Source organism: Daphnia carinata, chromosome 6, assembly GCF_022539665.2.
Source record: "Daphnia carinata strain CSIRO-1 chromosome 6, CSIRO_AGI_Dcar_HiC_V3, whole genome shotgun sequence".
NCBI classification, from domain to species: Eukaryota; Metazoa; Arthropoda; class Branchiopoda; order Diplostraca; family Daphniidae; genus Daphnia; species Daphnia carinata.
In genome coordinates this window covers 3,603,048-3,628,545 of record NC_081336.1, presented here as the reverse complement: position 1 = coordinate 3,628,545, position 25,498 = coordinate 3,603,048, and the positions used below count along the sequence as shown (strand labels likewise).

Sequence of the window (25,498 nt, the reverse complement as noted above, 5' to 3'; positions counted from 1 at the left end):
GGTATTGTCCATTTTTGGCAAAAATCCAAAGATTCTGACTAAGATCGGGGATCGAAGACCCATCACCTTCATCAATTTCGCTGATGGAAGGGAGCCGCTTGTCTTAGCAGCTATTAAGGAGGCCAATCTTCCTTGCTTAATGGGTTCCAAGGGAGAACCGTGTCACCGAAGTTTTAACAACGATGCAGCCTACGCCTCGAATCAGACACCAAGTGGTAGGTTGTCTCCCAACGTGTGGGACAACGCAATGCAAAATTTTGAGTTTTTGTTTGCCGAGCTATCCAGGATGGAGAATGGAATGAGCAGAATGATCTCTTTGGGTCGTCAATGTGTCTCAAACGCAACAACAACATTGGCATCCGCTAAACTAGCAGACGCATTCGCAACATCAGCCGCGTTCGGTAAGCAAAAAGTACCGGTGGGCACCGCAGTGTCTTTGGATCAGGAAGCTGCATTGCTTTTTGACGAAAACAGGCTAGCAATAAAAGTCATAAGCCAATGTCCCAGTATAAAAATCGAAAATGACATGATTGTGTACAAGTTGCCGTTAAAACGATCATCAATTTTCTCCGGAGCGTCTTCCATCGTCAGGCGATTCTCCTTCGGTGAGCCAGATCCTTCCGGAAGCAAGCCATGCAAAACCATTCTTCTGATGGGTGCCACTGGTTCAGGCAAGACCACCATGATCAATGCCATGATCAATTATGTATTAGGCATTCGATGGGAGGATCCTTTTCGTTTCATGCTTACCGATGAAGACGTGACATCTAAAGCTTTTAGCCAGACCAGTGAAGTTACGGCTTATGACATCCATTACAGAAATGGTTTCCTCATTCCGTGTTCTCTGACGATTGTTGACACTCCTGGATTCGGTGATACCCAAGGTATCGATCGTGACAAAAAAATCACTTCGGCCATCAAACAATTCTTTGAACACGAACATGGCATTCAAGTATAGTCTCGTTATTATTTACCAAATTTTTATTTATGATTCTTTCATTTTTGATTTATTTTTCATTATTATGGTAGGCGTTGCACACAGTTAGCTTTGTAGTGTAGTCTGCGCTGGCTCGCCTTACGAGCTCTCAGACGTACATCTTCAATTCGGTACTGTCCATTTTTGGTAAAGACATCGAAGAAAACGTTCGCTTCTTGGTCACTTTTGCGGATGGAAGGCAACCTCCTGTCTTAGCAGCTATTAAGTTAGCTAATCTTCCTTGCCAAATGGATTCCAATAACAAGCCCTGTCATCAAACATTTAACAACGGGGTAGTCTATGCCTCGAATCAGATACCAGGGGATCGTTTGTCTCCAATCGAATGGGACAATGCAATGCAAAATTTTCAATCGTTTTTTGCTGAGTTATCCAAAATGCCGACCAAATCGCTGCAACTCACCAAAGAAGTATTGAGAGCAAAGAAAGTCCACAGATCACTATACAGGGCCTAGAAACCACCATTCAAGCGCACCTCATGAAAATGGAAGACTCGCGAAAGACAGAGAAACCATCGCCTTAATCGAATTATGTAAATCGAATTATGTAATTAATCGAAAAATGTATTGATTGAGAGGTGCATGTTTATGTAGAAAATTCAACAACCAAAATAAAACAATGCTAAGAAACAAGTCTGCTTTAACACTGTTACTGTTCACATACTGTCATCGTAACGAATTGTAAAACGAAAGTAAACTGAAGCTATGAAAAAGGTTAAAACTTCAATGAAATATTTAGAAAACGAAAAATGACCAGTGTTGGTGTCCTGCACCTCTGTCTGGTGTAATAGGAACTGAAAAAACGAGCCTCATTATTGTCTAGTCATTGCAGCGTGATAAGGTTGTACTGCCATTCGGACCAATCGACGCTGGCTTGGTTGCCTATCCCTAACATCTTGTACTCTACGCAAATTTGTTTGCACGTAACGTTGGCGTACTTTCCTCGGTGATTGGCTACGCCTTCGTTTCTCACTGGTAGGACGACCGGCGTCAGTCACGCCGTTGTCGGGATAACCCGTATGAGGTTTTCTTTCTCCAACTTCAACACTTTGTTTCAACTCTCGATGAGGATGTCTTTCGATGTAACCGTCGTGGTAACGCGGATCGGACGGTCTCGTTGGCTGTTGTTCTTCACTAACGTCATTTGACTTCGTGTAACCGCTGTGAGGTAAACGACGAGGAGGATAATCTTCAGCAATCCTGGGTGGATGAGGTTTAGGTGTGGAGCCTTCATAGGGAGTAGTGGGATAACCTTCGTGTCTGTAAGGTTTAGTAGCATATGCTTCTTTCGGCTCGTTGTACAGCTTGGGTGAGTAGCCATCGTGAGGTAGATTAGGTGTATATTCTTCCTTACGCTCATTGTAAGGTTTAGGAGAATAACCATCATGAGGCTGGATTCTCCTACCGTAGTCTCCTTGAAATTGTTTGTACAGCTTGGGAGAATAGCCATCGTGAGGTTGAGGGTGTTCACGTTGAGCGTAAGGAACGTAGCCCTGTGGATATGGGTTCGGTCTGGTATAAGGTTTAGCAGAAGGGTTTTCAGAATAGCCATAATGAGGCCGATGTCCTTCACTGATTGGTTCCGGTTCGGATTTCGGTTCTTCGTTAACCGGTGGGGAAACGGTAGAAGGTTCTTCTTCATCAACAGGAACTTCACTTGAATCCGTTGGCGTTTCTACGTAAAGCGGCTTCTTGTGTAAATGTGCAGGTGGATGCTCAGGTTCCTTTGGACGGTAAAGAGACTCTTGCGGCGGAGGATAATGGGGTCTTTGTGGCTCGTAAGGTGGAGGATAGTGCGGTCTTCTCGGTTCATGTACAGGTGCATAAGCCGGTCGCCTGGCTTCGTGATGCGGTTCGGGACCTTCGTAGGGTGTGCTGTGTGGTGGTCCGTTTACTGTAGCTTTATAACGAACCTTGGCTTGGAAACCACTGTCACCTTCGACATAGTAAGTCACGATTTGCGTCGGCCGTTGGAAAGTGCGACACGATACCCGCCATCAACTCATTTAACATCGCTCGTCTCTTGCTGACGGTGGTCATAAAAAGATGAAGGATAATAAACCGAATAGTCGAAGTTGTATGGCATTCCCTGTTATCAGTGAAAAAATTAATTGTAATTCGGAATTTGAAAAGCGAAATGAGTGTAGATACTCACGTAAGCCTTCGACTCGGGTTGGTATTCGTCAGGTGACGCTTGTCTCGTTGCAGCTCTTCTAGCAGCTACTTCACTCACCACTGGCGACCAACATGCAAAACACCTGTAAAATTGCCGGCCATTGAGGACCAAAAAATTTATTTCCTTATACTATTGTAAAAGGGTCGATGAAGATTTTCATTCGAATTTACCTTAATTTTTTTATTTGAGTTTGTGATGGTGCAAATCCCAAACCACTTGCAAAACTGTAATTAAGTTGAAAACAAGGTAGGATTGGAACGAAAAACAGGAGGAACATGGATTTACCTTTATCTTTCTATATGAGTTTGTGATGGTACAAATCCAATACCACTTGCATCACTGTAACTATATTGAAAACGTGGTAGGATTGGGAACGAGAAACAGGAGGAACATTGAGCTTTATATTTCTCCAAATAGCCGCCACAGGTGGGAACACGAAACTGACCAGTGAGAGAAGACCAAACATTCACCGTGCATTGCTTTCGGAATTTTTCTCTTTTCTTTCATTCATTTATTTCGCTTTCGAGCGGCCAGAAAACCGTGTGCGCCGTAAGGAAAACAAAGAGTTCTTAAATTTTCTCCTCAATGTTTTAACTCGGTAGTCACATGCCGATATACTCTCGCACCTTTTCTTTCTTTAGCTTTATCTTAGCTGTGTTACTTTCATGTTTGCGGATGTGTTGTGGAAAGGATGAGCTCGTCAACTGACTTGCTTCCACTGTCTGTTTCATTTTATATTGGCATTCGTTTTCTGAACTGAATCGTCTATGATTCCTGAAGGCCGGAAATCAGAATTGCATGTGTTGGGGTGCAAGGCAATTGTCAAATGTGTGCAATTTAATTGAATACACCTGAAAGCTGGTTTCTATTATCTTTATGCAATGCGTCGAATTTCTCAATTCTTTTCCGTTCGTTTCAAAGAGATGTTTCACTCTATAGGAATAAGTTAACAAGCTTTGTTCTCTTGCGCACAACATATCGCAGATAACAGAAGCACTTACTATTTCAGTTGCTTATCAAACCAGTTGAGATAATAAAAGAAAATGTCGCCTTTTATGCTTTTCTCGTTGAAAGATGTACGTATGAATAGTTGTTTAAAATGAACAACTGTTCATCGGTCAATGCGCAACAAGCAAATGAAGTACAACACGCAAAAAAGAGAAAACTCGACATACTATTGCATCTGTGAGAAATTCGGCTTTCTTTTAGTTTCCGGGCCGTTCCGTAGTTTAAGAATTCTAGAAACTCAATCGGCTCATTTGATACAGTGAGAACAGTGCGACAATCGTTTAGTCAGGTTTTTTTTAAATATGCTGTGTCTTCCTATAATCGCGATGAAAGCTACCGTCATTTTATTTGAACAGCTTATGCCTACCCACATCCCAGTCTACGCGTTTGGCTCACAAAATCTTATTAAAGCAACTGAGACAATTTGTATTTCACGATGTCGAAAAGAATTCCTTCTTAAGTACGCAAGCAACACGCCCATGTATTCTACGTGCGTGCATACTGCTTGCTTTGGTTGAAGAAATTTAGCTTTCTAATGACATTGCAATAAGAAATCCTCCGTAATAATGTATCGGGCTCACCGTTTCCATATGAATAGTCGTACATCAATATCTCTTTCAATTAACACACTAACAAGGACATTGGTCAATGAAATAAAAAACAGCAATTTATTTTTCGCTAACAGTTCCAGTCGTTTAGTTGGACATCTCTTTGTATGCCTACTTCTCCAGTATTCGCGATAATTGTTCCCGTGTATTCGATTCGAACAGCTTTCATCTACCAAAATCCAACCCCCCCTCCCCCCCAGGCTATACTTTTGTCTCACTAGCTCTTGGAAACTGATTGAGACAAAATACGATTCAAGATGTCGAATAGAATTCCTTTCTCCTTCACTTGATTCAAGTTCGCAAGCACAAGTGCAGGTACCAAAGTATATTTGTCTTCAATAATCAATACAGACGGCCCGATATTGTTTTTATTCGCCACTTGTTCTCCAGGACGCACCGTTACGCTCCTTTGCTTCTTTCCAACACAGACAAGGTAAATGGCACAAAGAACTCTACAACAACTTTAATCACCCACGCCAACTGTTATCAAGGATTTCACGGTTGCCTGGGTAACAACCAAGATATTTACGCACTAACTCGTCATACTCTGTCGCAGTAACCTCCGAATACGGCTTTTGATAACGAACACACGATAAACTTCACAAAAACCCTTATTGTAGCCTTAGGATATTGTCCGTTGGTCGCCATTGTTTGCCGGTGTCTGTGTACTATTTCGCTTCTGCTGTTGCGGCCATGTTAGTTTCTGTAAACTAACCTTACTTTTCCACGATATTCAACTGGTTAGTTATCAGTTTACATTCTAATGATACAAATAATTATTGATCACTTGTATGTTTCGCTTGAACAGACACTTCATAATGAATAGGCATAGGACAAGATATAAGCTTTTAGTGATAAGTGGCATGTAGGCAATAGTTAAGCTTTTTACAGACGCAAGTTAAACGGTTCGCAATACGAAAAACTTCAGCCTTTTTCTCGCATTATACGTACTTTACGAGCAAACGGTATAAGTCTTTTTTTGGCTATTTTCTGGCTGTCTCTAGGTAACAATGGAAGTAGACAAGGAAGTGCAACGTCTAAACGACCTTATGAAAGACGCTCAAGCCAACAACAGTGAAATAATCAAAATCTATTTCAACATCGTAAAGGAAGGGACGTCTGCTGTGTCCAGCGTTTGGAGTAACGAGAACAGTTCCAAAATCGTTTTTTAGGTTTTTTTTTTTTTTACAAATATGCTGTTTTTTCCTTATCAAACAGAGACCTTATCGCTTTCAGTTTTATCGTTGTTTTGAACAGCTACCTACTCACCTCCTAGTTTATGCTTTCGTTTCGCAATATCTTTTTGAAACAACGAGGCAATTTGCATTTCACGATGTTGAAAAGAATTCTTTTCTTAAATTCGCAAGCAACACCTCCATGCTGTAGTCTAGTTATGCATACTTGCTTTGGTACCATCATTAGATGGGGCCCTATTTAGTTTTTATTCGCGAGTTTTTTTCTCTGGACGTATCGTTACGCTCCTTTATTACAGTCGCACTTTGACAAGGTACATGGTGAAAAGAGCTCGATCGACTTTAATAATCAACTCCAAAGTTTATCTCGAAATGTTTGCTTGCTCTGGATAACAGTCAATATAAACACACTGACGTACAGTACGCTGACACGAATGCCCCACAAATACGACCTGGATAACGTTTGATAACACAAAGATAAATAACCCCATGAAACTATATCAGTGCCCGTTGAATATTGTCATCACCATTAGACTTTACTCCTCGTTGACTCCATATTGTGTCTTCGCAACATGGTTCTTGCTATTGCGACCATATAAGTTCCTGCAAACTAACCTTATTAGTTCTTCACTGTATTCAACAGGTCAGTCAATAGGAATAATTATTCAATGTTTATTGATCCCTAGCCTCTTTTTTTGTTGCAATACAGAAACTGTATTATGATAAGGTAGCACAAGGAATGATGCAGTATTATGTGGCTATGTACAGTAGATAATAGTTAAGTTTTGTGCATAAGCAAACGAATTTACAATAGAAAAATGTCTGTCGATTTTCCACTAGAGATTATCACAGGAAAGAGTTAGGTAAAACAAGTAGATTAAAAATTACTATATACATTACATAAAGGTTTGGCTAAGAGATGTAACCTATCAAGCCGGTTAGAGCGAAGTTATTTATTTATTATTAAGTAACGCTGTGCATTTTTTCTATTTTCAGATTGGCTTAAGGTGGCAAAAAAAAAGAAAAATGGACGTAGATAAGGAAGTTCAGCGCCTAGAGCGCCTCATGAAAGACTCGCAAGCCAACATGAGTGAAATAATCAACATCTATTTTAACATCGTAAAGGAAGGGACGTCTACTGTGTCCAGCGCTATGCCCTTCCTCAAGGATACAGCTGTTCGCTTGTTGTCCCCTGAATTGATGGAAATTCTGAAAAAACATAGACTGGACGCCTTTAGTTATATACTAGTCGCCAACAGCTTACTGGACGTGGACGATGTCAAAGATGAATTGGAAAAAGGAAACGCCTTAACGAGCCATGTCCCACCCAATGCGATCAGGAAGCTCAAAGCAGAGCTCGGTGTTGCATCAGTTTTGCCATCCGCAACTCCAGCAGCGGAACGCGCATCACCAACACAGTTAGACAATCCACAAGTATTAATGAGCAACACGAATGATTTGGATCACATAACTGCATCAAACACTGACCAGACCAGACTACCAATAGAAATCAAAAACGAATGTAGCAGTATGAAAAACGTTAACGGCATGTCTGTGTACAAGTTGCCGTTGAAAGAATCAATTTTCTCCGGAGAGTCTTCCATCATCAGGCGATTCTCCTTCGGTGAGCCAGATCCTTTCGGAAGCAGGGGATGCAAAACCATTCTTTTGCTGGGCGCTACAGGCTCTGGCAAGACGACCTTGATCAATGCCATGGTCAATTACTTTCTGGGCGTTCAATGGGAGGATCCTTTTCGTTTTATGCTTATCGATGAAGACGAAACAAGGAACCAGGCTTTTAGCCAGACCAGTGAGATTACAGCTTACGACATCCATCACAGAAATGGTTTCCGCATTCCTTTTTCTCTGACGATTGTTGACACTCCGGGATTCGGAGATACTCGAGGTAAAAAGCGGGACAACGAAATCACTTCGGCCATCAAAAAATTTTTTGAACACGATAATGGCATTCAGGTATTGTGTCATTGTTATTTACAAAATTTTTATTTATGATTCTTTCACTTTTGATTTATTTTTCATTATTATGGTAGGAATTGGAAACAGTTGGCTTTGTAGTGCAGTCTACGCTGGCTCGCCTTACGGCCTCTCAGGCGCACATCTTCGATTCGGTACTGTCCATTTTTGGTAAAGACATCAAAGAAAATGTTCGCTTCTTGGCCACTTTCGCTGATGGAGGGCAACCTTCTGTCTTAGCGGCAATAAAGCAGGCTAAGCTTCCTTGTCTACTGAAGTCCAATGGGGAGCCTTGCCACCAGGTTTTTAACAACCGTGTAATGTATGTCTCGAATCAGGCATTAGGTGATCAACGTTCTCCTCTCGATTGGAACGACACAATGAAAAATTTTCAATTGTTTTTTACCGAGCTATGTGAAATGCCTATCAAATCGCTCAAACTAACAAAAGATGTATTGCAGCTCCGAGAAATCTACCGTAACAGAATTCAGGTCTTGAAAACCACCATCCAAGCGCGCCTCATGAAAATGGAAGAATTACGGGAGATCGAGAAAAAAATCGCCTCGAACAAAGACTACGTTAACGCTAATAAGGACTTTGAAATCACTGTGAAAGTAGCAAAGGAGAAACAGATTGAGCTCAAAACGAATGAGAAAGCATTGAATTGCACTAATTGCAAAGTAACGTGCCATTGTCCTTGCTACCCAAATTCATGGATGCCCTGTCCTGCATTCTGGACCCCAGTAAAAGACTCTGCAGGTGCCGGAATTGCTATTCCTGCGTTTGCCTTGCGGACTTCTTTGAAAGTTGGCAGAGGTCTCTTTGAGTTTATTGCAAATAATGAGAATCGTAGGCGTCTTGCTGCCAAAGCCACCATTGGAGTGGGTGTAGCGGTTTCAGCGGAGGCAGCGGTTACAGCGGTTACAGCGGTTGCAGCGGGTGCAGTGGGTACAGCGGTTGCAGCAGGTGCAGCGGGTGTAGCGGGTGCAGCGTGCTGTGCTGCTGTAGTGGTCACCTTAATATATGGTGATAAGTGCCAGATGTGCCCTGGACGCTGCGCCAGGAAACACCACTCATACGAACCCACTAAATGGGAATACGTTCAAGAAGACGAAACTCGCACATTTCATGACTTTCGCAAGAAGTACGATGACGCAAAGGAAAAGACTCTAAATGTGGAAGAACTAAAGAATGCCTTGCAAGGAGAGGCGGCGCAGCTGAAATCAGATATCATTGAAGTGATGGATAAGAGTAGAAAATGCTTAAATTCTTTAAATGAGATAGCACTGTATGGTGCATCTCCGCTATCCGCTCCCGCATATATTAACTTGATGATCGAACACGAGAAAAAAAATAAAAAATCTGGACACGAGGAGAGAATTAAAAGTTTGGAAGATCTAAAGAGAACGGCTGAGCTCCCGTAAGACGTAACGGATGGCGGTGATTTAGCCAAGCAGTACAAAAACTAACTAGAACACACAAGCTTACGAGGAAATATTGAAGCAAGGAAGATATCTTTTCCAGTTAACCATTAAAGTTTTTTTTATTTTTATAGTTCAAGTAATCATTTTATGAATTATCACCGCAATTTGGCTTTCAAATGCGCTTGCTAAATATTCGGAAGTGTAATTTTTATCTTACTTTGTAACGGTTATCGATTTTTAAATGGGTACAGGGGGTTAAATACAAGATTGAATAAATTCATCAGTTAAAAGCAATCTGTGTTGTCTTTTTTATGCACCCTACCAACTAGAAATTTAGTTATTTTGCCTTTAGTTTATGTCACGGATCCCTACACGCTTGTTTATGGCGGGTTTAATTTGATGAATCAGATTATGTCGATAGCTAACTAATTCGTAGCAGTTCATTCGATTGTGTATGGGTGCCGTGCCCAAACTATAGAACAGGAAACTCCAAGGTAACAAGCAAATAAAGTATAACACGCAACAGAGAGCAAACTCGGTGAGCTATTGCATCTATGGGACTTTCGGTTTTCCTTTAGTTTCCGGCCCATTCCTTAGTTTAAATATTCTAGAAACTCAGTTGGCTCGTTTGGAGTAACGAGAACAGTTCCAAAATCGTTTTTTAGGTTTTTTTTTTTTTTTACAAATATGCTGTTTTGTTCTTATAGTCGCTTTGAGTTTTATCGCTGTTTTGAACAGCGACCTACTCACCTCCCAGTTTATGCTTTCGTTTCGCAATATCTTTTTGAAGCAACGAGGCAATTTGCATTTCACGATGTTGAAAAGAATTCTTTTCTTAAATTCGCAAGCAACACCTCCATGCTGTAGTCTAGTTATGCATACTTGCTTTGGTAACATCATTAGATAGGGCCCTATTTAGTTTTTATTCGCGAGTTTTTCTCTCTGGACGTTTCGTTACGCTCCTTTATTACAGTCGCACTTTGACAAGGTACATGGTGAAAAGAGCTCGATCGACTTTAATAATCAACTCCAAAGTTTATCTCGAAATGTTTGCTTGCTCTGGATAACAGTCAATATAAACACACTGACGTACAGTACGCTGACGCGAATACCCAGCGAATACGACTTGGATAGAGTTCGATAACACAAAGATAAATAACCCCATCAAACTATATCAGTGCCCGTTGAATATTGTCATCACCATTAGACTTAACTCCTCGTTGACTCCATATTGTGTCTGCGCAATATGGTTCTTGCTATTGCGAACATATAAGTTCCTGCAAACTAACCTTATTAGTTCTTCACCGTATTCGTCAGGTTAGTCAATAGGAATAATTATTCAATGTTTATTGATTCCTAGCCTCATTTTCTTATTGAAATAAAGAAACTGCATTATGATAAGGTGCAGCACAAGGAACGATGTAGTATTATGTGGCTATGTAGATAATAGTTAAGTTTTGTGCATAAGTAAACGAATTTGCAATAAAAAACGTCTGCCGATTTTCTCCTAGAGCTTATCACAGTAAAGAGTAAGGTAAACAATTTGGTTAAAAATTACTATATACATTTCATGAAGCTTTGGCTAAGAGATGTAACCTATCAAGACGGTTAGAGCGAAGTTATTTATTTATTATTAAGTTACGCTGTGCATTTTTGGCTATTTCCAGGTTGGCTTAAGGTGGCAAAAAAAAAGAAAAATGGACGTAGATAAGGAAGTTCAGCGCCTAGAGCTCCTCATGGAAGACTCGGAAGCCAACATGAGTGAAATAATCAACATCTATTTCAATATAGTTAAGGAAGGGACGTCTGCTGTGTCAAGCACTATGCCCTTCCTCAAGGATTCAGCTGTTCGCTTATGGTCCCCTGAATTGATGAAAATTCTGAAAAAACATAGATTTGACGCCTTTAGTTATATACTAGTCGCCAACAACTTACTGGACGTGGACGATGTCAAAAATGAATTGGAAAATGGAGACGCTTTAACGAGCCGTGTTCCACCCAATGCGATCAGGAAGCTCAAAGCAGAGCTCGGTGTTGCATCAGTTTTGCCATCCGCAACCCAAGCAGTAGAACGCGCACCACCAACACAGTTAGAAAAACCACAAGTATTAATGAGCAACACGAATGATTTGGATCCCAAAATTGCATCATGCACTGACAAGATCAGACTACCAATGGAAATAAAAAACGAATGTAGCAGTATGAAATACGTTAACTGCATGCCTGTGTACAAGTTGCCGTTGAAACGATCATCAATTTCTCCGGAGCGTCTTCCATCGTCAGGCGATTCTCCTTCGGTGAGCCAGATACTTCTGGAAGCAAGCAATGCAAAAACATTCTTCTGATGGGTGCCACTGGTTCAGGCAAGACCACCATGATCAATGCCATGATCAATTATGTATTAGGCGTTCAATGGGAGGATCCTTTTCGTTTCATACTTATCGATGAAGACGTGACATCTCAAGCTTTTAGCCAGACCAGTGAAGTTACGGCTTATGACATCCATTACAGAAATGGTTTCCGCATTCCTTGTTCTCTGACGATTGTTAACACTCCTGGATTCGGTGATACCCAAGGTATCGAGGGGGACAAAAAAATCACTTCGGCCATCAAACAATTCTTTGAACACAAAAATGGCATACAAGTATAGTCTCGTTATTATTTACAAAATTTTTATTTATGATTCTTCACCTTTTGATTTATTTTTCATTATCATCACAGGCATTGGACACAGATGGCTTTGTAGTGCAGTCTGCGCTGGCTCGCCTTACGAGCTCTCATACGTACATCTTCAATTCGGTACTGTCCATTTTTGGTAAAGATATCGGAGAAAACGTTCGCTACTTGGTCGCTTTTGCGGATGAAAGGCAACCTCCTGTATTAGCAGCTATTCAGATAGCTAATCTTCCTTACCAAATGGACTCCAATATGGAGCCCTGTCATCAAAGTTTTGACAACGGGGTTGTCTACTGCTCGAATCAGATACCAGGTGACCGTTTGGCTCCAATCGAATGGGACAAAGCAATGCAAAGTTTTCGATCGTTTTTTGCTGAGTTATCCAAAATGCCGATCAAATCAACCAACTCCCGAAAGAAGTACTGAATTGCCGAGAAAGTCTATATATCACTATTCAAGGTCTAGAAACCACCATTCAAGCGCACCTCATGAAAATGGAAAAATCGCGGAAGACCGAGGAAATCATCGTCTTGAACAAAGACCTTGTTAACCCTAATAAGGACTTTGAAATCACTGTGAAAGTACCCAAGAAGATAAAGGTTGGGGTCAATCGGTTTCAAACAGCATTGAACTGCTCTAATTGCGAAGTGACGTGTCATTATCCTTGCAACTTGAGTTTGTGGACGGGTATCCTGTCATTAAAGTCGAGCGATAGCCTGTCGTGCAAGGTCTGCCCTGGAAAGTGCGCAACTGACGATCATTCAAATGAACTCACTAGGTGGGACTACGTTCAAGAAGACGAGACTCGCACTCTCTATGACATTCGCAAGAAGTACGACGAGGCAATGGAAAAGATGCTAAATGCGGAAGAACTGAAGAATGCGTTACAAGGAGAGGCAGAGCAGCTGAAATTCGACATTATTAAAGCGATGGATCAGATTACTCACATCTCAAATCTTTTAAAGAAGATAGCACTGCGAGGTGATCCGCTCTCCACTCCCGAATATATTAAAATGCTGATTGACAAGGAGCAAATAGAAAAAAAACCTGGACACGAGGAGAGAATCAAAAGTTTGGGAGAACTATTGAAAAAGGCTCGGCTTACGAGAAACGTTACCGATGGTGGTGATTTAGCCAAGCAGTTCCTAAAATAAAATAGACATACAGGCCAATACTAAGAAATGCTAAAGCAAAGAAGGTTTTTCTACTTAACTTTTTTTCCATGTTGATAGTCCAGAAAATTCTTTTGTGAGTTATCACAGCAAATTTGCTTTTAAGTCCACTTGCTAAATATTCAAAAATTATATTTCTAACTTACTTTGTAATGGTATATCGATTTGTAGATGGGTACAGGAGGGTAATTGCATAGCCGAATAAATTCATCAGTTAAAAGCAAATTCTGTGTTCCCTTATTTATGCACCACCCCAACTGGAAATAAAATTTTACAGCTTTGATCGAACAGCAACAAAATAGAAGTATGGGTAGAATAATAATGTTGCCATTCGTCGCCCGTTCATTCAATGCAAAAAAATTTTCCACTTTCAATGTTGTATAAATGAAAGTTTGTACAAAGACATCCAGAACCTCAACCAAATGCCAGAGTGCGGAATGAACGCGAAGATGGTAACCTACTGATTATTTGATATTGCGGTTCCCGCCATACTTGTTTACGGTGGATTTGATTTGATAAATCAGCTGATGTCGATAGTTAACTACTCCTTAGCAGTTCGTTCGACTGCATATGGGGGTCGTGCCCAAACTGTAGAACAGGAAACTTCAAGGTAAAAACATAACAAAACATGTTTTTTCGTTTCGTTCGCTCTTTTTTGATAACAGATAACAGGCGTGCAGTGTGTGTAATAAACAAGACCGAGCAAGACCCCAAGTTATATCTGGTGATAGAAGGCAAAGTAACAGCTATCTGAGTTATATGAAGGGCTGTTCCCAGATGGCAACGGAAAAATTTTTCGGAGGCACCCAACACGTAAAGATTTATGCCACATTCAGACCACGCCCACCCAAGCAACTCACCGAAAGAATCGTGGACTATTTGAAGAGAAGGTTAAAACCCGCCTCCCATACGATTTATTCTAGCGGTAGATAATACGCAAACAGGCTAAATAATTGTCATTGACACCTACCACATTTGTTCCTACCTTCATCTAATTCTAATGATTTGGGACTTATTGTGACTGTAGTATGATGGACAGCTGGGCTTTTGTTTCGACGTAGTGTGCGGCAACGGCCAATGTAGTACACAGTTTGCTCATCATTTTCACAGCGTGTTGGCTACAGGTGTCAGCAGTGCTCAAAAATCCAAGTGGCGAATCCCCTCGTTCATCCCGCCAATGTCGAGTTTTGGAAATACGTTTTTTAAGCCACAGCAAATGATAACTATCAACATTATTGTTCCTAAAATTGTGCTAACCTGCGTGCTGTGTCATTTTAGAATTGCTCGGCTGAAAATATTCCAGCAACGGCAGGGAGCACGCAGTTAGTCAAGGCTTCCACAGTAGCTCACTGGTTCGATCTTCCGGCTTTTTTCCAGAGGCTAATCGAGTATTATGCTCAAATGGAGCCATAGCAACCTAATATAACCTTAACCTACTTTAATTACAAAACATTTTGCTACCGCTCGCCTTATGGCAAGTTTTACCCTCACGTATACTCCCCACGAACAAGGTCCTTACAGGAGGACAACGGCGTTTTGTTTCCAGAGCGAGGTTTAATGAAATTTTGATTCATGCAGGGAAGAATTCTGGACAAAAGAGGTATCGACAAATCTAGCCGAAATTGCAGCTCTGCTGGAAACTGCTGGACCGTATCAAAATTATTGTTGGAGTAAAAGCGATGCGATACAGCTGGGCGCGAACTCCTTGCTGAATTAATTATGAAGTAATGCATGATACATAAATTATGGCAACATAATTTTCCAAAGCTCTAATACATTCTTTCGTAAATGTTATTACCTTACTTCCATGTGGCCCATCGCTGTAGCTGTCAACAACTTCTTGAAACACAGGAAGAACCGGACACATTGGAACTGAAATGGAAACGAAAATATTTTCTAATCATGGGACGTAATGCGCAAATTGAAGCTTGCCATACTGATACGAATCGAATTTTAAATATTATTCGAGCTGCTTAGACAACAGCAGAGAGTGAGAGCAATTCGTTTATAATACAAAGAACACATCGCATTGTGATTGGGAAATTAAATTTTTTTCAATAACAAGAGCTATTCTCGAAATTTTATGCTTCGCAAGATCCAAATTAATCGACATTATTCACAACCGCGGGAAAGTGAAACAATGCATGAGTTGTCACGCTTCAAAAAATATTTAGGCAAATAATAAACAATCATGGATAATCCTACATTTTATTATCAATAAAACGAACCCATGATTTATATCAATGCTTTGTGGTCTATGTCTCGAAATTAGACAACTGATGAAACATGGTAATTAGTTTGCATGTAAGGCGTTTGGCCAGCGCGCTTCAACAAATTCGTTCGTTCCGGCTCGAATTCACCCAGTTCCGGTACTTTCTATTTTCACCATTTTAATTTTTAAAGGCTCGTAAAACAACGTAGACTAACATGGCCTCCCTAGCTGAAAAAGAAACATTAAAAGTAATAAAAAACAAAAACACACTATGACAACGATTATCTTTAGTCGAACTAGTATCTGGAGCAACTGTATGGTTTTCTTTGGAGAAATTTTTCAGCATAGAAAGCTTGCACATACTTTCCCAGGTTCTTATCGTCCATAGATTTCCTCAGAGTTATACGACATTTATTTAAGTATGAAAAAATTAAGTTTGCTGTGAAAAATGTATTGATTGACAGGTGCACGTGCATGTAGAAATTCAACAACCAAAATAAAACATTGCCAAGAAACAATTGTGCTTTAACACGGTTACTGTTCACATACTGTCAACATAACGAATTGTAAAACGAAAGTAAACTGGAACTATGGAAAATGTTAAAACTTCAATGAAATATTTAGAAAACGAAAAATGACCAGCGTTGGTGTCCTGCACCTCTGTCTGGTGTTATTGAAACTGAAAAAACGAAACTCATTTATTGTCTAGTCATTGCAGCGCGATATGGTTGTACTGCCATTCGGACCAATCGACGCTGGCTTGGTTGCCTATCCCCAACATCTTGAACTCTACGCAAATTTGTTTGCATGTAACGTTGGCGTACTTTCCTGGGTGATTGGCTACGCCTTCGTTTCTCTCTGGTAGGACGACCGGCATCAGTCACGCCATTGTCGGGATAACCCGTATGAGGTTTTCTTTCTCCAACTTCAACACTTTGCTTCAATTCCTGATGAGGATGCCTTTCAATGTAACCATCGTGGTAACGCGGATGGGACGGTCTCGTTGGCTCTTGTTCTTCACTAACGTCATTTGACTTCGTGTAACCGCTGTGAGGTAAACGACGAGGAGGATAATCTTCAGCAATCCTGGGTGGATGAGGTTTAGGTGTGGAGCCATCATAGGGAGTAGCGGGATAACCTTCGTGTCTGTAAGGTTTAGTGGGATAGGCTTCTTTCGGCTCGTTGTACAGCTTGGGTGAGTAGCCATCGTGAGGTAGATTAGGTGTATATTCTTCCTTACGCTCGTTGTAAGGTTTAGGAGAATAACCATCATGAGGCTGGATTCTCCTACCGTAGTCTCCTTGAAATTGTTTGTACAACTTGGGAGAATAGCCATCGTGAGGTTGAGGGTGTTCACGTTGAGCGTAAGGAACGTAGCCCTGTGGATATGGGTTCGGTCTGGTATAAGGTTTAGCAGCAGGGTTTTCTGAATAGCCATCGTGAGGCCTGCGTCCTTCACTGATTGGTTCCGGTTCGGATTTCGGTTCTCCGATAACCGGTGGGGAAACGGTGGAAGGTTCTTCTTCATCAACAGGAGCTTCACTTGAATCCGTTGGCGTCTCGACGTAAAGCGGCTTCTTGTGTAAGTGTGCAGGTGGATGCTCAGGTTCCTTTGGACGGTAAAGAGATTCTTGCGGTGGAGGATAATGGGGTCTTTATGGCTCGTAAGGTGGAGGATAGTGCGGTCTTCTCGGTTCATGTACAGGTGCATAAGTCGGCCGCCTGGCTTCGTGATGCGGTTCGGGACCTTCGTAGGGTGTGCTGGGTGGTGGCCCATTCACGGTAGGTTCATAACGGACCTTGGCTTGGAAACCACTGTCACCTTCGACATAGTAAGTCACGATTTGCGTGCGGCCGTCGGGAAGTGCGACACGATACTCGCCATCAACTGATTTAACATCGCTCGTCTCTTGCTGACGGTGGTCATAAAAAGATGAAGGATAATAAACCGAATAGTCGAAGTTGTATGGCATTCCCTGTTATCAGTGAAAAAATTAATTGTAATTCGGAATTTGAAAAGCGAAATGAGTGTAGATACTCACGTAAGCCTTCGACTCGGGTTGGTATTCGTCAGGTGACGCTTGTCTCGTTGCAGCTCTTCTAGCAGCTACTTCACTCACCACTGGCGACCAACATGCAAAACACCTGTAAAATTGCCGGCCATTGAGGACCAAAAAATTGATTTCTTTATACTATTGTAAAAGGGTCGATGAAGATTTTCATTCGAATTTACCTTCATTTTTTTATTTGAGTTTGTGATGGTGCAAATCCAAAACCACTTGTAAAACTGTAATTAAGTTGAAAACAAGGTAGGATTGGAACAGGAGGAACAGGGAAAAACAGGAGGAACATGGATTTACCTTTATCTTTCTATATGAGTTTGTGATGGTACAAATCCAATACCACTTGCATCACTGTAACTATATTGAAAACGTGGTAGGATTGGGAACGAGAAACAGGAGGAACATTGAGCTTTATATTTCTCCAAATAGCCACCACAGGTGGGAACACGAAACTGACCAGTGAGAGAAGACCAAACATTCACCGTGCATTGCTTTCGGAATTTTTCTCTTTTCTTTCATTCATTTATTTCGCTTTCGAGCGGCCAGAAAACCGTGTGCGCCGTAAGGAAAACAAAGAGTTCTTAAATTTTCTCCTCAATGTTTTAACTCGGTAGTCACATGCCGATATACTCTCGCACCTTTTCTTTCTTGAGCTTCATCTTAGCTGTGTTACGTTCATGTTTGCGGATGTGTTGCCAAAAAGGATGAGCTCGTCAACTGATTTGCTTCCACTGTCTGTTTCATTTTATATTGACATTCGTTTTCTGAACTGAATCGTCTATGATTCCTGAAGGCCGGAAATCAGAATTGCATGTTTGGAGGTGAAAGGCAATTGTCAAATGTGTGCAATTTAATTGAATACACCTGAAAGCTGGTTTCTATTATCTTTATGCATTGCGTCGAATTTCTCAATTCTTTTCCGTTCGTTTCAAAGAGATGTTTCACTCTATAGGAATAAGTTAACAAGCTTAGTTCTCTTGCGCACAACATATCGCAGATAACAGAAGCACTTACTATTTCAGTTGCTTATCAAACCAGTTGAGATAATAAAAGAAAATGTCGCCTTTTATGCTTTTCTCGTTGAAAGATGTACGTATGAATAGTTGTTTAAAATGAACAACTGTTCATCGGTCAATGCGCAACAAGCAAATGAAGTACAACACGCAAAAAAGAGAAAACTCGACATACTATTGCATCTGTGAGAAATTCGGCTTTCTTTTAGTTTCCGGGCCGTTCCGTAGTTTAAGAATTCTAGAAACTCAATCGGCTCATTTGATACAGTGAGAACAGTGCGACAATCGTTTAGTCAGGTTTTTTTTAAATATGCTGTGTCTTCCTATAATCGCGATGAAAGCTACCGTCATTTTATTTGAACAGCTTATGCCTACCCACATCCCAGTCTACGCGTTTGGCTCACAAAATCTTATTAAAGCAACTGAGACAATTTGTATTTCACGATGTCGAAAAGAATTCCTTCTTAAGTACGCAAGCAACACGCCCATGTATTCTACGTGCGTGCATACTGCTTGCTTTGGTTGAAGAAATTTAGCTTTCTAATGACATTGCAATAAGAAATCCTCCGTAATAATGTATCGGGCTCACCGTTTCCATATGAATAGTCGTACATCAATATCTCTTTCAATTAACACACTAACAAGGACATTGGTCAATGAAATAAAAAACAGCAATTTATTTTTCGCTAACAGTTCCAGTCGTTTAGTTGGACATCTCTTTGTATGCCTACTTCTCCAGTATTCGCGATAATTGTTCCCGTGTATTCGATTCGAACAGCTTTCATCTACCAAAATCCAACCCCCCCTCCCCCCCAGGCTATACTTTTGTCTCACTAGCTCTTGGAAACTGATTGAGACAAAATACGATTCAAGATGTCGAATAGAATTCCTTTCTCCTTCACTTGATTCAAGTTCGCAAGCACAAGTGCAGGTACCAAAGTATATTTGTCTTCAATAATCAATACAGACGGCCCGATATTGTTTTTATTCGCCACTTGTTCTCCAGGACGCACCGTTACGCTCCTTTGCTTCTTTCCAACACAGACAAGGTAAATGGCACAAAGAACTCTACAACAACTTTAATCACCCACTCCAACTTTTATCAAGGATTTCACGGTTGCCTGGGTAACAACCAAGATATTTACGCACTAACTCGTCATACTCTGTCGCAGTAACCTCCGAATACGGCTTTTGATAACGAACACACGATAAACTTCACAAAAACCCTTATTGTAGCCTTAGGATATTGTCCGTTGGTCGCCATTGTTTGCCGGTGTCTGTGTACTATTTCGCTTCTGCTGTTGCGGCCATGTTAGTTTCTGTAAACTAACCTTACTTTTCCACGATATTCAACTGGTTAGTTATCAGTTTACATTCTAATGATACAAATAATTATTGATCACTTGTATGTTTCGCTTGAACAGACACTTCATAATGAATAGGCATAGGACAAGATATAAGCTTTTAGTGATAAGTGGCATGTAGGCAATAGTTAAGCTTTTTACAGACGCAAGTTAAACGGTTCGCAATACGAAAAACTTCAGCCTTTTTCTCGCATTATACGTACTTTACGAGCAAACGGTATAAGTCTTTTTTTGGCTATTTTCTGGCTGTCTCTAGGTAACAATGGAAGTAGACAAGGAAGTGCAACGTCTAAACGACCTTATGAAAGACGCTCAAGCCAACAACAGTGAAATAATCAAAATCTATTTCAACATCGTAAAGGAAGGGACGTCTGCTGTGTCCAGCGTTTGGAGTAACGAGAACAGTTCCAAAATCGTTTTTTAGGTTTTTTTTTTTTTTTTACAAATATGCTGTTTTTTCCTTATCAAACAGAGACCTTATCGCTTTCAGTTTTATCGTTGTTTTGAACAGCTACCTACTCACCTCCTAGTTTATGCTTTCGTTTCGCAATATCTTTTTGAAACAACGAGGCAATTTGCATTTCACGATGTTGAAAAGAATTCTTTTCTTAAATTCGCAAGCAACACCTCCATGCTGTAGTCTAGTTATGCATACTTGCTTTGGTACCATCATTAGATGGGGCCCTATTTAGTTTTTATTCGCGAGTTTTTTTCTCTGGACGTATCGTTACGCTCCTTTATTACAGTCGCACTTTGACAAGGTACATGGTGAAAAGAGCTCGATCGACTTTAATAATCAACTCCAAAGTTTATCTCGAAATGTTTGCTTGCTCTGGATAACAGTCAATATAAACACACTGACGTACAGTACGCTGACACGAATGCCCCACAAATACGACCTGGATAACGTTTGATAACACAAAGATAAATAACCCCATGAAACTATATCAGTGCCCGTTGAATATTGTCATCACCATTAGACTTTACTCCTCGTTGACTCCATATTGTGTCTTCGCAACATGGTTCTTGCTATTGCGACCATATAAGTTCCTGCAAACTAACCTTATTAGTTCTTCACTGTATTCAACAGGTCAGTCAATAGGAATAATTATTCAATGTTTATTGATCCCTAGCCTCTTTTTTTGTTGCAATACAGAAACTGTATTATGATAAGGTAGCACAAGGAATGATGCAGTATTATGTGGCTATGTACAGTAGATAATAGTTAAGTTTTGTGCATAAGCAAACGAATTTACAATAGAAAAATGTCTGTCGATTTTCCACTAGAGATTATCACAGGAAAGAGTTAGGTAAAACAAGTAGATTAAAAATTACTATATACATTACATAAAGGTTTGGCTAAGAGATGTAACCTATCAAGCCGGTTAGAGCGAAGTTATTTATTTATTATTAAGTAACGCTGTGCATTTTTTCTATTTTCAGATTGGCTTAAGGTGGCAAAAAAAAAGAAAAATGGACGTAGATAAGGAAGTTCAGCGCCTAGAGCGCCTCATGAAAGACTCGCAAGCCAACATGAGTGAAATAATCAACATCTATTTTAACATCGTAAAGGAAGGGACGTCTACTGTGTCCAGCGCTATGCCCTTCCTCAAGGATACAGCTGTTCGCTTGTTGTCCCCTGAATTGATGGAAATTCTGAAAAAACATAGACTGGACGCCTTTAGTTATATACTAGTCGCCAACAACTTACTGGACGTGGACGATGTCAAAGATGAATTGGAAAAAGGAGACGCCTTAACGAGCCATGTCCCAACCAATGCGATCAGGAAGCTCAAAGCAGAGCTCGGTGTTGCATCAGTTTTGCCATCCGCAACCCAAGCAGTGGAACGCGCACCACCAACACAGTTAGAAAATCCACAAGTATTAATGAGCAACACGAATGATTTGGATCACATAACTGCATCAAACACTGACCAGACCAGACTACCAATAGAAATCAAAAACGAATGTAGCAGTATGAAAAACGTTAACGGCATGTCTGTGTACAAGTTGCCGTTGAAACGATCATCAGTTTTCTCCGGAGCGTCTTTCATCGTCAGGCGATTCTCCTTCGGTGAGCCAGATCCTTTCGGAAGCAAGGGATGCAAAACCATTCTTTTGATGGGGGCCACCGGTTCTGGCAAGACGACCTTGATCAATGCCATGGTCAATTACTTTCTGGGCGTTCAATGGGAGGACCCTTTTCGTTTTATGCTTATCGATGAAGACGGAACAACGAACCAGGCTTTAAGCCAGACCAGTGAGATTACAGCTTACGACATCCATTACAGAAATGGTTTCCGCATTCCTTTTTCTCTGACGATTGTTGACACTCCTGGATTCGGTGATACCCAAGGTATCGAGCGTGACAAACAAATCACTTCGGCCATCAAACAATTCTTTGAACACGAAAATGGCATTCAAGTATAGTCTCGTTATTATTTACAAAATTTTTATTTATGATTCTTTCACTTTTGATTTATTTTTCATTATTATGGTAGGCATTGGACACAGTTGGCTTTGTAGTGCAGTCTGCGCTGGCTCGCCTTACGAGCTCTCAGACGTACATCTTCAATTCGGTACTGTCCATTTTTGGTAAAGATATCGGAGAAAACGTTCGCTTCTTGGTCACTTTTGCGGATGGATGGCAACCTTCTGTCTTAGCAGCTATTAAGATAGCTAATCTTCCTTGCCGATTGGACTCCAACAAGGAGCCCTGTTACCAAAGTTTTAACAACGGGGTAGTCTACGTCTCGAATCAGATACCAGGTGATCAACGTTCTCCTCTCGATTGGAACGACGCAATGAAAAATTTTCAATTGTTTTTTACCGAGCTATGTGAAATGCCTATCAAATCGCTCAAACTAACAAAAGATGTATTGGAGTTCCGAGAAATCTACCGTAACACTATTCAGTTCTTGAAAACCACCATCCAAGCGCACCTCATGAAAATGGAAGAATTACGGGAGATCGAGGAAAAAATCGCCTTGAACAAAGACTACGTTAACGCTAATAAGGACTTTGAAATCACTGTGAAAGTACCCAAGAAGAAACAGATTGAGCTCAAAACGAATGAGAAAGCATTGAATTGCACTAATTGCAAAGTAACGTGCCATTGTCCTTGCTACCCAAATTCATTGATGCCCTGTCCTGCATTCTGGACCCCAGTAAAAGACTCTGCAGGTGCCGGAATTGCTATTCCTGCGTTTTCCTTGCGGACTTCTATGAAAGTTGGCAGAGGTCTCTTTGAGTTTATTGCAAATGATGAGAATCGTAGGCGTCTTGCTGCCAAAGCCGCCATTGGAGTGGGTGTAGTGGTTTCAGCGGTTGCAGCGGTTACAGCGGGTGGAGCGGTTGCAGCGGGTGCAGCGGGTGTAACGGTTGCAGCGGGTGCAGCGTGTGTAGTGTATGCTGCTGTAGCGGTCGCCTCAATGTATGGTAATAAGTGCCAGGTGTGCCCTGGACGCTGCGCCAGGAAACACCACTCATACGAACCCACTAAATGGGAATACGTTCAAGAAGACGAAACTCGCACATTTCATGAAATTCGCAAGAAGTACGATGACGCAAAGGAAAAGACTCTAAATGCGGAAGAACTAAAGAATGCCTTGCAAGGAGAGGCGGCGCAGCTGAAATCAGATATCATTGAAGTGATGGATAAGAGTAGAAAATGCTTAAATTCTTTAAATGAGATAGCACTGTATGGTGCATCTCCGCTATCCGCTCCCGCATATATTAACTTGATGATCGAACACGAGAAAAAAAAGAAAAAATCTGGACACGAGGAGAGAATTAAAAGTTTGGAAGATATAAAGAGAACGGCTGAGCTCCCGAAAGACGTAATGGATGGCGGTGATTTAGCCAAGCAGTACAAAAACTAACTAGAACATACAAGCTTACGAGGAAATATTGAAGCAAGGAAGATATCTTTTCCAGTTAACCATTAAAGTTTTTTTTATTTTTATAGTTCAAGTAATCATTTTATGAATTATCACCGCAATTTGGCTTTCAAATGCGCTTGCTAAATATTCGGAAGTGTAATTTTTATCTTACTTTGTAACGGTTATCGATTTTTAAATGGGTACAGGGGTTAAATACAAGATTGAATAAATTCATCAGTTAAAAGCAATCTCTGTGTTGTCTTTTTTATGCACCCTACCAACTAGAAATTTAGTTATTTTGCCTTTAGTTTATGTCACGGATCCCTACACGCTTGTTTATGGCGGGTTTAATTTGATGAATCAGATTATGTCGATAGCTAACTAATTCTTAGCAGTTCATTCGATTGTGTATGGGTGCCGTGCCCAAACTATAGAACAGGAAACTCCAAGGTAACAAGCAAATAAAGTATAACACGCAACAGAGAGCAAACTCGGTGAGCTATTGCATCTATGGGACTTTCGGTTTTCCTTTAGTTTCCGGCCCATTCCTTAGTTTAAATATTCTAGAAACTCAGTTGGCTCGTTTGGAGTAACGAGAATAGTTCCAAAATCGTTTTTTAGGTTTTTTTTTTTTTTTTACAAATATGCTGTTTTTTCCTTATAGTCGCTTTGAGTTTTATCGTTGTTTTGAACAGCTACCTACTCACCTCCCATTTTATGCTTTCGTTTCGCAATATCTTTTTGAAGCAACGAGGCAATTTGCATTTCACGATGTTGAAAAGAATTCTTTTCTTAAATTCGCAAGCAACACCTCCATGTAGTCTAGTTATGCATACTTGCTTTGGTAACATCATTAGATAGGGCCCTATTTAGTTTTTATTCGCGAGTTTTTCTCTCTGGACGTTTCGTTACGCTCCTTTATTACAGTCGCACTTTGACAAGGTACATGGTGAAAAGAGCTCGATCGACTTTAATAATCAACTCCAAAGTTTATCTCGAAATGTGTGCTTGCTCTAGATAACTGCTGATATCAACTCACTGACGTAAAGTGCGCTTGCGCAAATCTCTCACGAATACGATTTTGATAAAAACCACCAAGATAATGAGTCCCACAAAAACTATGCCAGCAGCCTTTCGACATTGTCATCCTCTGTTAGACTATAGGCTACTCCCCGTTGATTGGTGGTGTCTGCACAATATCGTTCGTGCTATTGCGACCATGAATCCATATTGGTTTCTGCAAATACCCCTATTATTTTTTCACTGCATCCAACAGGTCAGTTAATAGTACCAAATGTTTATTGTCCCTAGCCTCTTTTTCCTGCTGCAGTACAGGAACTGCATTATAAATAGGCAGCACAAGATATGATTTAGTGACATGTGGCTATATAGAAAATGGTTAAGTTTTGTGCATAAGCAAACGGATTCGCAATAGGAAAACTTTCTGTCGTTTATTTCCTCAAGAGTTTATCATAGGAAAGGATAAGAAAAAAGAAATTGATTAAAAGGTACTTTTTACGATACATACGGTTTTGGCTAAGAGATGTAACCTATTAATACGATTACAGCTAAGTTATTTATTCATTATGCATATTATATATAAGTTTCAGCCGTACATTTTTGGCTATTTCCAGGTTGGGTTAAGTTGAAAAGAAAAAAAATAAGGGCGTAGAAAAGGAAGTTCAACGCATAATGAGTCTCATGAAAGACTCATAAGCCAACTTGAGTGAAATAATCAAAA

At 40.6% G+C, this 25,498-nt stretch overlaps 7 protein-coding genes across 10 annotated transcripts in view; 5 read left to right on the top strand and 2 right to left on the bottom strand.

Moving 5' to 3' along the window:
* The window catches only part of LOC130689809 (cyclin-dependent kinase 1-like), a 96,545-nt gene that overhangs the window by 54,145 nt on the left and 16,902 nt on the right, over positions 1–25,498 (top strand). The gene's annotated exons all lie outside the window — the stretch shown is intronic.
* Positions 1,537–2,978, bottom strand: LOC130689895 (uncharacterized; the record flags this gene model as incomplete). The annotated part of the gene is made up of 1 exon (XM_059495593.1): positions 1,537–2,978. A coding segment is annotated over one exon (1,173 nt), but the record flags the coding sequence as incomplete, so codon positions are not given.
* On the top strand, positions 5,369–9,670 carry LOC130689884 (uncharacterized). 3 transcript variants are annotated; one of them, XM_057512822.2, is made up of 4 exons: positions 5,374–5,525; positions 5,790–5,957; positions 6,975–7,952; positions 8,030–9,670. In XM_057512822.2, the coding sequence occupies exons 3-4, from the start codon at positions 7,005–7,007 to the stop codon at positions 9,374–9,376; spliced, it is 2,295 nt and encodes a 764-aa protein (XP_057368805.1). In that variant the 5' UTR covers positions 5,374–5,525; positions 5,790–5,957; positions 6,975–7,004; the 3' UTR covers positions 9,377–9,670. The 3 variants fall into 3 exon arrangements, with proteins under 3 accessions (XP_057368804.1, XP_057368805.1, XP_057368803.1); XM_057512821.2 differs by lacking the exon at positions 5,790–5,957 and having other exon boundaries at positions 5,369–5,525; XM_057512820.2 differs by lacking the exons at positions 5,374–5,525; positions 5,790–5,957 and adding an exon at positions 5,990–6,621.
* Positions 11,234–13,082, top strand: LOC130689469 (uncharacterized). Its single transcript, XM_057512418.2, has 2 exons — positions 11,234–12,020; positions 12,098–13,082. The coding sequence occupies exons 1-2, from the start codon at positions 11,721–11,723 to the stop codon at positions 12,476–12,478; spliced, it is 681 nt and encodes a 226-aa protein (XP_057368401.1). The 5' UTR covers positions 11,234–11,720; the 3' UTR covers positions 12,479–13,082.
* On the top strand, positions 12,547–13,206 carry LOC130689470 (uncharacterized). The gene has a single exon (XM_057512419.1). The coding sequence runs from the start codon at positions 12,547–12,549 to the stop codon at positions 13,204–13,206; it is 660 nt and encodes a 219-aa protein (XP_057368402.1).
* Positions 15,880–17,870, bottom strand: LOC130689894 (uncharacterized). The gene is given in 3 exon segments (XM_059495570.1): positions 15,880–17,412; positions 17,479–17,581; positions 17,797–17,870. A coding segment is annotated over 1 exon segment (1,275 nt). The 5' UTR covers positions 17,410–17,412; positions 17,479–17,581; positions 17,797–17,870; the 3' UTR covers positions 15,880–16,134.
* Positions 19,714–23,960, top strand: LOC130689882 (uncharacterized). 2 transcript variants are annotated; one of them, XM_057512817.2, is made up of 3 exons: positions 19,714–19,868; positions 21,320–22,300; positions 22,378–23,960. In XM_057512817.2, the coding sequence occupies exons 2-3, from the start codon at positions 21,350–21,352 to the stop codon at positions 23,755–23,757; spliced, it is 2,331 nt and encodes a 776-aa protein (XP_057368800.1). In that variant the 5' UTR covers positions 19,714–19,868; positions 21,320–21,349; the 3' UTR covers positions 23,758–23,960. The 2 variants fall into 2 exon arrangements, with proteins under 2 accessions (XP_057368800.1, XP_057368799.1); XM_057512816.2 differs by lacking the exon at positions 19,714–19,868 and adding an exon at positions 20,351–20,966.

Coding starts and splice junctions, on each gene's coding strand:
- LOC130689469 (XM_057512418.2), top strand. CDS start 11,721: ATGGGTGCCACTGGTTCAGGCAAGACCACCATGATCAATGCCATGATC. Junction 12,021..12,097: donor AACACAAAAATGGCATACAA/GTATAGTCTCGT, acceptor TTATCATCACAG/GCATTGGACACAGATGGCTT.
- LOC130689470 (XM_057512419.1), top strand. CDS start 12,547: ATGGAAAAATCGCGGAAGACCGAGGAAATCATCGTCTTGAACAAAGAC.
- LOC130689884 (XM_057512821.2), top strand. CDS start 7,005: ATGGACGTAGATAAGGAAGTTCAGCGCCTAGAGCGCCTCATGAAAGAC. Junction 7,953..8,029: donor AACACGATAATGGCATTCAG/GTATTGTGTCAT, acceptor TTATTATGGTAG/GAATTGGAAACAGTTGGCTT.
- LOC130689882 (XM_057512817.2), top strand. CDS start 21,350: ATGGACGTAGATAAGGAAGTTCAGCGCCTAGAGCGCCTCATGAAAGAC. Junction 22,301..22,377: donor AACACGAAAATGGCATTCAA/GTATAGTCTCGT, acceptor TTATTATGGTAG/GCATTGGACACAGTTGGCTT.